The 11,729-nt window shown below is 42.1% G+C and overlaps 1 protein-coding gene across 2 annotated transcripts; it reads right to left on the minus strand.

The window, feature by feature from the left end:
• Positions 1–204: 204 nt before the first annotated feature.
• Positions 205–10,752, minus strand: LOC139223034 (active breakpoint cluster region-related protein). 2 transcript variants are annotated; one of them, XM_070854967.1, is made up of 22 exons: positions 10,446–10,719; positions 10,082–10,188; positions 9,243–9,347; positions 8,226–8,459; positions 6,124–6,231; positions 5,990–6,044; positions 5,858–5,910; positions 5,496–5,633; positions 5,207–5,328; positions 4,901–5,057; positions 4,699–4,818; positions 4,535–4,610; positions 3,804–3,899; positions 3,495–3,566; positions 3,304–3,401; positions 2,833–2,934; positions 2,542–2,705; positions 2,174–2,313; positions 1,545–1,679; positions 1,292–1,397; positions 1,048–1,180; positions 205–390 (listed from the first exon to the last, which is right to left on the minus strand). In XM_070854967.1, exons 1-22 carry the CDS (start codon positions 10,495–10,497, stop codon positions 289–291), a joined length of 2,475 nt encoding a protein of 824 aa, XP_070711068.1. In that variant the 5' UTR covers positions 10,498–10,719; the 3' UTR covers positions 205–288. The 2 variants fall into 2 exon arrangements, 1 of the variants encoding a protein (XP_070711068.1); XR_011585953.1 differs by lacking the exons at positions 205–390; positions 1,048–1,180 and having other exon boundaries at positions 2,174–2,309; positions 10,446–10,752.
• Between the last annotated feature and the right edge of the window lie 977 nt (positions 10,753–11,729).

Raw genomic sequence — 11,729 nt, forward strand, 5'->3', positions numbered from 1 at the left:
CAGAATCAACATAGTGTAAGTGTGGAATGAGTTTGTAATGTCTGACCACAAATGCTACTGCACTAAATAAAACAAAATGCATATTCAAGTGTTTCAACATGTGTTCAGCGTTTATATGCTGCACTGGATTTAATTGAAACAAGTGAGGTTTCAGAAGCTGCAAAAAATGATACAAAATGCAGGAAAAAAAGTGTCACAAGTCCATATTTTTAGCAATAAATACATTTATTGTGAAACAGTCCTCACTCGGATATTTTGTACAGGCGGTATTCAACACTGATGGTGGTCTCACATGTGGGTGGTCTCTTCTTCAGGGTCTGTGTCATGTGGCAGAGAGGTCTGGGCTTCAGGGAGGTTGTTGCACTGCAGGTAGCAGAAAACCACTTGGACCTGAAAAACACACACACACACACTGTAGCAGAAGTTTCACACCGTACAGTAAAGTGATTTTACATGTTTTCGTGATAATATTTTATGGAGAGAGACCAGTTTCTCATATTAGTGTCATTGCAAACACACATGGTTTTATTTGAGTTGTTTCAATATAATTAATTTATTTTGAGGCAGACGCTTAACCAATCAGAAAAAAATCTGCCCTACTGAACATCTGAATGGTTCGATTTCAAAAAGATAAGATAAAAAAAATAAATAATGTCCAGAGTTGTCAGTCCCTTTAAGAACAGTGAGGTCATGTCTTCAGTATTTTTAAATTTGGGGATTTTTGTTTACATTTACAAACTAGTTGGTGGACATTAATGCTGACTCCGGTATTTTTATTTGCATTTTTACATTAGATATTGAATTTTGACTAACAAAAAAGGATTCTGTATTTCGGAACCAAATTGTATTTTTGCAAAATTAAAAAAAAGATATAAAGAAAGTGCAAATAATTTTTAAAATGAGACAATTTGTAGTGTCTGGTCGCCATTTCACGTAAATAGATAAAATAAAATAATGAATAAATAAATAGATTCTCATTTCTCAAGACCTCATTTCTGCAGAAAACGTAGTAAACCGCTGCAGTTTGTTTTCCTGCTCCACTCTCACCTGCACCACCACCTCCTGGGAGATAGAGATGTCGTGCCCCACTCCGACCACAGGGGGGCGTAAGAGGCTCGGCCCGAACACTGTAGCCAGGTTCAGCAGAGACATCTTGTTGACATCTTGCTTCTCTGAGACTCTGGTGAAAAAATGATCAAAAAGAAACATGAGGTGCAGAAACCAAAAGCTGTCTCATCATTTCCTGATGGATAATGAAGTCAGGAGTGTTGTTTGCTGCTTGTTGTCAGACCGTCGCAGGTGATGCAGGAGGTACAGGAAGGTGTGGCGGTTGGGGTCAGGACAGGAGTGCAACAGGGACAACATGGAGGCCAGCCGGCAGTTCATGTCCTGGATGTCTACAGGGGAGAGAAAACACATACATGTCAAGTTCAGGGCACTTTCAAGAGTGAAAAGGGGTTTAATTTATGGTTAGAGTCACTTCGAGGTGTTGTAATCCTTTTTTTACTGTAAATTTTACTGTGCTGTCAATTCTTCTTTCTTACCCAGCATCTGGGCCAGACTCTGAAACACCCCAGTGGGCATAAGAGGCTCAGGCAGCTCTCTGAAGTACAGTTTGAGAACACCAGAGACAGCGTTCACCTCAGCAGTTCTCAGCCGGGTCACGGCTTCACGCAGATCTGAGTGGGGAAGACAACGAGGTTTATGGTCATTATTGCTGTGTCTTCTTTTGGCACGCACACTTCCTTCCTCATGAGACACACCTCGTCACGCTGCTGAGCAGCAGCATTTTTGGTTTTTTTTTCCCCCCACACGCACAGTGGTTGTATGAACAATTTGCATGCCACACTGAAATACACTTCAACTACTATTGTATGGACTGACATGAAATTTAGTACAGATGTTCATGTTCCCCAGAGGACGAATCCATATAACTTTGCTGACATTTTCTTGTAGAGCCACTGTGAAGTTGACATTTTTGGTTAAGTGTGAAAAACCTGGACGACTATTGTATGAATGGTCATGAAATTTGGTGCAGATATTCATTGTCCCTGGGGGATGAATTCTGGAAATGGTCCTTATGTAATAAGTGTCTGGCCTGTCTGAACTACATTCTTGCAATATAACAGCACATGCAAACAGAAAACGGATGTCTGGCCGTGTGCTTTCTTACTGCTGTTGAACGCAGCCTTGAGCGTGCTGATGTCACTGGCAGTTCCTGAAATCCTGTAGATTCCCACCTCGTCCATGCCTCTCCTCTCCACCTCCTCCACGCAGCAGCGCACCACGTGGGGGACCAGCACTCCCTCCTGTCTGACAGAGGGTTTAAAGAATTAAGAGAAAACACCCACCTCGGATGTTACATTTCGCTTCAGATGCCCAAACCAAACCGCCTCACTTCCGAAACCGGCGGTACAGAAAACAGCAGAAAAAGGGAAATAAACCTGTAGGCCGAAGTGCAGCTTTCAGTTTCAAGCTTTTTCCTCCGTGACCCCAGACAAGGTCAGCAAAACCACTTTCCAAAGACGGGCAGGGACTTACTGAGCCACCGTTTCAATGGGGACACTGAAGACGGGTTGCTGTTGGGCTGTCGGGCTCGGTGGTTGAAGCGGGTGGGGACAGAACTTCAGGGAGAGGGTCACCTCCACCTGGCCAAGGTGCAGAGTCTGTCTCCTCCACCGCATACTCAGGGATTTAGACTCCAACTGACAGACACAAAACGTTAGGAAACAAACATGACAGCAGATATAAAAAGTAAAATGGTTCGAGTGTGAATCTACTAAAAAGTAAATTTTCAGGATGATAAAGCTGAAGCTCAGTCCGTCTTCATACCTTTACAGATGTTTTGCCCAGGACTGTGTCATCTTGTCCATCAGACTGACTCACACAGAACACCCTAAGGCCCTGTGCTCCGTCCACCTGGAAAGACAGCTCCTGTTTGACAGACAGAAGGCGGCGTTAACACGACGACAATGACCGCAGTGTTAGGGTTAGGGTTAGCCACAACAGGAGCATTGATGTCTTATTTTAAGCCGTCTGATCCTGGCTACCAGTTGGATTTAGTGCAGACTTTACTGCCACTGCTCATGTTTAAAGCACGGCAGGGTCTGGCCACACAGCCGACTTTTTAATCTTCTGCGAGTTGGACTGAAGCCTGACATCACATCGGATGCTGTCTAGACATGAAGAAATCATTCACCACCCAGGACAGGCTGATAAATCCTCTGCTTCCTTCTTTTTTTTTTTCACGTTTAAATACCAATATGCATTCAATGACTGTAAAAAAAAAAAACTGACTCTAACCTGGTCCCAGTGTGGGTGGAGGCTGAGGATTGAAGAGTGCGTCTGGGCTTGTAAATCATAAAACTCATAGCCATCCACTTCCACACATACATACACACCTGGAGAAAAACAGAAGCAAATATTAAGTGATCTGCTCACCTCATGACCTAATGGTTAAATGCAGTTAAAAACGTCACACATTAAAAACATACAGGCCGGTTGCTGCAGGCCGTAGGCAGAGTGGATCGCCACACTTAGAGTCCCGCACAAAGATCCCTCGTCCTCTACAAGGGAGACGAAACGACAAAAACATCCTGAAGCTCGTTGGTTTTAATCGTCCTGAAGAAACGTGAAACTGAGCAGGACGAGTATGAAATAAAGAGAAGTGCTGAAAGACATAAAAGTGCTGAAAAACTTTGAGATCAGCATTCAGAGATCAAAGTCTCAAGCAGATTGTGAGCATCAGATACAGGACGTGGTTCAGCGGTGAGGATGGAGGTTGAGCCTGATGGTGGCTGTACCAGCGTTCGTGCTGTGTAGTGGTGGCTGCTGGGTCATTCTCAGTTTCACACATGCACTGGTGAGGGTGAGCAGGTCTGGAGGGACCGTTTCTATGTCTGACAAACACACAGCAAATAAAAAGGCACCAGTCAGCTTAGAAAGCAACATCACGTAAGACTGAAGTCCTGCAAAAAACAAACAAAAAAAAAAGGCTATTTCTATTTGACAGTTTGACGTCTTTGGCTTCCTCCTTCACTGCTCCCATGTTTAGTGCAATTATTTTTGAGCTGATTATAATTGTCCTTTCCACAAAATGGTAATTTATACCAAACAAATACCTCTTAACTGTGCATTTTTACCATCATCGTGAATCACCTCTAATATTCACTGACAGAGACTGTAATCCATAAATACATGTTCTACATTTAATCATTTTTAAACCTGTTGACCCAACATATCAACTTTACAATCACATAAGGATGGAGAAAAGCTCCAAATCCTCATAACAGAGATTTTTGTCGTGGAAAAAGTACCTTAATAGATTATCAAAATTGGTGGCCAGTTGGCTAATCAGTTAAAAAGGACTAATGCACTAATCATATCAGAAGTAGGCGCAGAATTGTCCAAATCAGTCTTTTCCTTCTTGAAGTATGGAGCCATTTTGATTTTCATTTTTACGCCATCTGACCGTAAAAATTGACAAAGAAGTCAAAGAAGTGTTTCATGAGCTGCAGAAGATGTGAGGACTTACTGTCTGTGGTGAGTTTGTGAACAGCTTCTCTCCATTCCTCGAGCTCGTACAGGGAGGGGAGGAGGAGAGCGTGGCTCTGCAGGGAGACAAACACGGCTCGCTTTTTCATTTGAGTTATTATTCAAGGCTGCTTCTGTACTGAAAATATTAGGACGTGTGTTTACCTTGCCACTGGGGCTGTGCAGCTCCAGTCTGTAAACAGGGGAGTGTGTGAGCAGCATCAGCTCCATTTGCTCTAGCTTCTTCCTGCTGCGAGCTGCCAAAGCCATGCCCCTGTGCCTCTTCTGTACGCAAACACATATTTGAGTGAGTTAAAAGCCTGGTCGTACTCTTCTCTCTGTATTTGTGCCTCTCACACAAACGTACTGCGTGTTGTTGTAGCTGTTGTCGTAGGAGGTACATCTTGGCTCTTATGGTGTGTAAGCGAAGGTGTGTGTCTGGTGAACGTTCGTGGTCTGCAGCCCAGCGGAGTTTGAGACCAGCGAGAGGCAGATACCAGCAAAACCTGTACTGGTCCTGTTTCCTAGAAGAAACACAAGCGTGTGTGACAGCTACCACAACAGCTAAAATACAAACTGTACATAATGTAGATGCAGTGCTGCTACCGCCAGTCTCAAAATGTACAACACATTTCCCACAAGCCCCAGGGGGGCTTCCTTTTGCTACACTCACCCTCTGCTTGCATGTTTGAATCTAGTGCACAGCAGGAGGTCGGTGTAAAGGAAGAGGTGACGCAGGCTGTGCTCCCCCTCGCTTGCGTCCACCACAAAGCTGTCACGCATCAGCTGACGTCTCTGGAGTAATCACACAAACACAACAAGCTCTCGGATGCAGTTTGATGCTCATATATAATGTCACAACTGTGTAGGGGACTCAGCAAGGATGGGTCCACTGCCCAGCATGCAATTAAAACACTTTTCCATGTACAGCTTGGGCAGGTTTTGTACAGTGCCAGGCTCACCATGCCGTGACTGAGTGTGACCTCTCGTTTGCACTGTGAACTCTCGTTGACACCAGACAGGAAGCTGCGAGACAATCTTAGAGCTTCCTGTAAGAATGTGTAATCCCTGTGCTCCACCGGCGTCGCCTTCAAGAGGTCCTGCAAGATCACAGGGAAGTCAGGAAATGTCAAGTGAGGGGGGTGAAGTAGAGAGTAATCCTACTTCGGGATAAGTCCTGGTACTGTGCTCCAATTATAGTTGATGAGAAATGATTTATTCATCATGTTGTTGGTGTAAATGTAAATGAAAGATGAGGATAATCAGAGAATAACAGCAGCAGCCACAGAGGTGAAGCTGAAGTTTCAGGAAGTCATTTTCTCACACGCAGCACCAGTGTCGTCTTGGTTACTCTGTCCAAAGGCTTGTACAGTAGAGCTGTAATAACAAACACAGCCATCAGACAGACAGAAAACAAGTTACTGCCAAAAAAACACAACTAATTTAGAGCATGTACCTTCGAATGTGTATTTGGTCCGAGCTTTATCGGAGCCATTGTTGGACATCATACTCTGGAAAAGCGAGATAAAGTGAGATGAGGAGAAGCATCTCGTACACATGTTGTTGCAGCAGGTGTACAGTTTGCAGTACCTGTGCCAGCGTTCGGAAGCGAGGGTCTGAGTTTGTGCGCTTGCGAACGACTGCAACAGCTTCCTCATAGTTTCCAATGAAACCACCGTACAGTCCGAACTGGTTCACCTGCAACAGCAGGATAAAGCACTGATGAAGGGGGGGGGGGTGATTCTAATTCTGTGATTAAGGTGAACCTCAAAGTGAAACAAGTACAGTGCAGTTTTATGTGCACATCAGAAAGCAATGCAACTGATGTTCTTCACGAAAGTATTTCATTAAATGTTTGTTACTAGATCCCAGTGTTGTATTATTGTTGAGTGGGAAACTTCCCTGAACATCCTGTGTTTGACTGACCTCTGCTTGTTTAGCTGCAGCTTTTAGGCCAAAACAACTTAATCCTTTATCTTTCTTATTAGCACAAGTCATTTTTCCTGAATTATAGTACTGCTCCACTCAGCTTTGACCTGAGCAGACCTTTAATCAGAGCCCATGGCAAACTACATGGGGGGGGGGGATTAAGGGGTCCGTTGTAACACATTGTGTAACCCTAACCCTAACCCCGTAATTGGACCATTGGACAGTTGTGCTTCAGTACTTTCCTTTCCCCATCCTAATATGTCAACATCACCGCTCTTCAAAAAATACAAAATAAAATAAAAACACCCACAAGATGTGTGTGATTCAGTAAACAATGAAAGTTAAGAGGCGTTCAATGGTTTGGACTCAGGTTTGATCAAGATCAGGTCCTCAATATTGTTTCTGGGAATTTAAAGGATTTCAGTGTACTGAGGAGTTTACATCCTCTAGAAGTGGTGGGTTTTTGTTAAAGGCTGATGCAGATTTTTCAGAGCAAATATCTTTAAATGAGACAATTCTTTAGCCCATAAATCGAGATTCAAAACACTGCGTGCTTCTGTCTGTTATCGCTGCTTTGTTTTCTGTTGATTTCTAGCAACACACATCACACACACTCACACAGAGATCAATCAAGAGTCCCATCCAAGCACAGGTGCTTTATAGGCTGACTTTGGGGGCGTGGCCCGGCAAGCAGGTGAGTCTCACAGAAGAACCCATTCACCCTGAGCACGGAGGAGTCACTCCCTGTAGGCCGGCACTACAAAGCACACTCTCAGAGCCGGGGGAAGCACAGGTGGAACAAATAACATTAACAATGGCTGCACGGTTGTGTTCACCGGTTTCACTTTGGAGCCTTCGTTAATGTCATTACTCCCACCTGTGTTTTACCTGCTGTGCTGTCAAGTTTGTGCTTTGAAATTTTGTTTTGGTTCATTTATATAAAAGATTGCATAGATAAAATACTGTCCATGCAAAAATGTAAACAAGACACAAAAAGAGTATGATATATGATGGATGTGTGGGGATAAAATTAAAATAAAATAGTATAAGAACAAAGTATAAACAGCATGAAAAAACAAGATGCGTTAAATCAAGAAAAAATGAGGGGAGTAATTTAATGCAGGAAATCAAGAAATTTGAATTATTTTGGCACAAATGAGGACTTAATTTGTGAAATCCTAATGAAATTCTAGAGGGGATCTGAAAAGTTTAAAAAATACCAAATTTATAAGATATGAAACAATGCACAAAGGAAATGGTAGAGTCTTGGATCCGGATTTCACTCACTGTAAACATCATATAGCTTTGATGAAGAGCTGGACCAAGCTGATACGGACATGATATGATATTGTCAGACACTACTTGGAACAAGCTTGAATGCAATGCCCAATATTCATTTTAGCTCCATTTTGGTCTCCACCAGCTCCAATTTCAGATATACCTAGATCTGTGGCTGCTAAATGGGGAGTTTTAATTTTTAGGGGTTAAAGGCACATAGAATACAATATTTTTCAAGTTTTGGCACACTTTCCTCAGGCTGCGTCAAGGTTTGTGAGGCATATAATTTTAAAAAAGGACGAAGTAACAATAGTTATCATCAAAGATCTTATGTCAGAGTTTTTCTGTCTTGAATGGCTGTCCTCTGTTTTTTCTTTGTGTCAGTGAGCCATGTGGGGAACCTTTTCTTCTGTTACTTTCTGTTTGACACATGACACTGGTCACAGATGTTGAAAGTTAGTCCGTTAGTCTGATGGAGAACTTACCACTTTGAGAAACAGGTCCCCCACCATCAGCTCAAAGCCCGACTGGCTCATCTCTCCCTCCTCACCAGGGCTGGACTCAGTCTGGCAGTGTGCGCTCAGCCGGGCCTTCAGGTCACAGTAGAAGCTTTGGTGCATGTCTCTGAGCTCCGGCACTTGGTAGAAAACAGTCTGGACCTGCTGACTGGACAGAACTGGCTGGGAGGTCCCGGCCGAGGCCCGCAGAGCCTTCATGGGCTAGGAAAAAATAAAAGAGGTCAAAGAGTGGCACTGTGCAAGCAGAGAGGCTATAAATACCAACTAATGTAGGTGAGAAAACCAAACTAGAAAAAAGGGCAGCAGTGGCTAAATGATAGCGAGCATACACAGTATGTATACATGACAGGGAAAACACATCACCACTCAGTGACAGTCGCACAGCAAAAACTCAAACAAACAACAGGTTTTTTTGTTTTTAAATGACTCAACATGTAAGAATGCAGAAACAGAGGGTTTCTGTTGTTTTTGTTGGCAGAGAAAAAGGAAAGAAGAAATTCACAAAAAAAGCACAGAGGCACCATCACGTCCTGCCTTAAATCTATTTCTACTCACAAATAGATTTAAAGCAGGTATCAACCCCAATCAGATCAATTTAAAAATGCATTTAAGCTCTTGACTATCCACTGAGATGCTAATGATTGCAATGGCAGTGATCATTTCATGCTCATACTCAGCAAACATAGACAAAGCAACAGTCTGACTTCCTGTATATTCATTCATCAGAGCAAGTTGGACTCAAAATAAGTGTTAATGTCTGATTCTCCTTAAGGCTACATGGCAAAAAAAGTAAGTCTAGTTTAAATGTGGCGACTGCAGAACAACAAAGGGGAAGTTGACAGTAGTAATAACCATTTCAACAGTGGTTTCCCCCTTTTGCAACAAGGTTTAGCACAGACAATACCATGGGACGACACATCAGCCTCTAAATTTTGATGCCAAAATAAGAGATGACTTATTTTTATGTTTAAGTGTGCATGTTACCATCAGCAGGGCTTCCAGCTCTCTGAGATAAACCTCCTCACTCTCCAGGATGCCTTTCAGGACCACCAGCTTCCTCTCCAGCATTTCCTCTGGGTTGCATAACGTCTGAATCAACAACACAAACAAAATGTAAGTTACATTGGATTTGTATCAGTTTGTTCAGTGGAGGTCAAACAGGGAGTTTAACTGACCCCAAACATACGTGGGATCACACAAGCTTTTTGGCTAAGAAACTGAATCTATATTCTCAAAGTGCATACTTTTGTAGAAAACAGAAGGGCTTTTTTACATTTTGGAGTTTAATATGTTGAGAAGAAAAGAAAACAAACATTTAAAGGCATTATTATTATGAAGAATGGTAAACGAACTGCACTTGTATAGTGCAGCTTTCCACCACTCAAAGCAATTATACACTACAATTGACATTCAGCCATTGACACATCATTCATACTGAAGGAATTATGATTATGATTATTATTATTAAAAGTAAAACGCAAGACTTTTTTGAAAAAGATTTTCTGGGCATATGTGGCGCCATAGGCTGTTTGTTGTATGTTGTTTATAATATTCCTCTAAAATATAAGTAAATGGATAGCAGATGTATGGGAGAACTTGGAATGACTGTTTTGCAAGGATTTCATATCTTGTTTATACTATTTAAATGTTCTTGGGTGCTTCTTTACTTAAAGTTCTCCACCACTCAAACTCTGTATACTCCTCTTTATCTTACAACTGGTTTAAAGAAAATAAAAGAGAGAGACTCAAAGCCATGGTCATCATGATACCAGATAACTAGTATTTTAACATTACTTCAAAATGATAAAGTCCTTTAGACTCACAGGGGTGTCGGGGAAGTCGACGCTCTCGGAGAGGAGAGGAGAGAGGAAGCAGGACACCGCCTCCTCCTGGAACACATCCTCCTCCAGGACATCAGCCTCTGGTTCAACTACAGACACACAATGTGTTGTGGCATGTGGAAGTAATATCAGATAAGTTCCCATGTCTGCTATAGCGGCTTTTACTCTTTATAAAGAGTATTACAAATCACATTTTAAAATTAATAAATGATTCAATAGTTTTTTTCTGGTTTTTTTTTAGGTTCATCTAATGCTGAATTCTCGCAGGTTGCGTTTTCCCCAAAGACATCATATAATGCTTTGTAAATTAACTTTTTCTTCACATAACAAAGCACAGTTCCCTCACCTGGTATATGCTGGGATGTCAGATAGTGCACAGCCTCTTGGTAGACGTCCATCAGGAGCTCGGAGGTCTTGTCCTCACAGTTCTGGCTGAGCTCTGGTGCCGCAGCATGTGAACACACTAACCTGGCAACAGAAAACTTCCTCTTTCTGTTAATGATGCGCAAAAGGGGAAAATACAGCTTCCTGTCTGCATGAAACCCAGTGAGAGCCGCCAAGAACTGGCAACCAGACTTTTACATGGTTTCCCTCAGTCGTGCTGCACTTCCTGTTAATATGTCGATTTCAACATATCAACTGCAGAGTTTTTACCATCAAAGCTAAATATTCCTCCAGCATTTGCCCAACTTTGACCAGTTGCTATATTACTGTACTACATCTAGACCACAGCCTACATAATGTTCTGTTTTTATGAGCCATTATCAGTTTAGTTTCATCATCATCATCAGTTATGTGTTATATGTGATGGTTTTCCTATTAAAACAGTTCTTATATGACTCTATTTTCCTACATTGGTCACTGTTGAATGAACCCTTTCTTTAGTCCAATGCTGCCCTCTACAGTAAAACCCATGTTAACACAGCTACAGTCATGCTGACCTTGTGTTACATGTGAACACACACACACACACACACACACAGCAGTCTTCCAACAAAAAATGTTCCCCTTTTCTCTTTTTTCCTCCCCACGGTTACAGCTGCAACTCTCCCCAGAGCTTCAACTCTAAAAACTAAATCAGAGATGATTTTTAAATAAACTCCCTCTCACACACACACACACACACACACACACACACACTAACACACACTAACTGTCTCCTTCCTCCAAACTTTTCCACACAAAGATCCCTGGTTGTTCAGCTGAAGTTCATCAGGGTGTCTGTGATAAGTACCACTTCAAAAAAGAGGAGAGCTGTCTGGAAATAGCTTCTTTAATTTCATAAAACATTTCCTCAAAAGATGTATATCATTTGGTGGTAATTATATAGCAAAATAAGAACTTCTTTTTAAAAAAAAACTGCTCCATTTTAACCCAATTAAATATCCATATGCCTCACAGCTGTGTGCATTGAGTAACCAATATTAGAATCTGCAAATAATAATAATCTGCAAAACAGGTACAAATACCTGTATGTGTACAGGCACAAGTACAAGGTAAACGTGTTTGCCTGCTTGCACAAGCCTCCTGAATCAAGACAAATTCAAAACAAAAAAAGATCTAATTTCTAGAAGTCAACTGATCAGATCTACTATCATACTGTCTAAAGTCGACCTGTACCAGCATACTC

This window comes from Pempheris klunzingeri, chromosome 23 (genome assembly GCF_042242105.1).
Source record: "Pempheris klunzingeri isolate RE-2024b chromosome 23, fPemKlu1.hap1, whole genome shotgun sequence".
Lineage (NCBI taxonomy): Eukaryota > Metazoa > Chordata > Actinopteri > Acropomatiformes > Pempheridae > Pempheris > Pempheris klunzingeri.

Bases quoted from the DNA above. Each gene is read 5' to 3' on its own strand.
- LOC139223034 (XM_070854967.1), bottom strand. From the start codon at position 10,497: ATGGACGTCTACCAAGAGGCTGTGCACTATCTGACATCCCAGCATATA. The intron at 8,460-9,242 runs GTAACATGCACA...ATTTTTTCCTAG, and splicing joins AGCTGGAAGCCCTGCTGATG to CCCATGAAGGCTCTGCGGGC. The intron at 4,611-4,698 runs GTAAACACACGT...GTCTCCCTGCAG, and splicing joins TGCACAGCCCCAGTGGCAAG to AGCCACGCTCTCCTCCTCCC.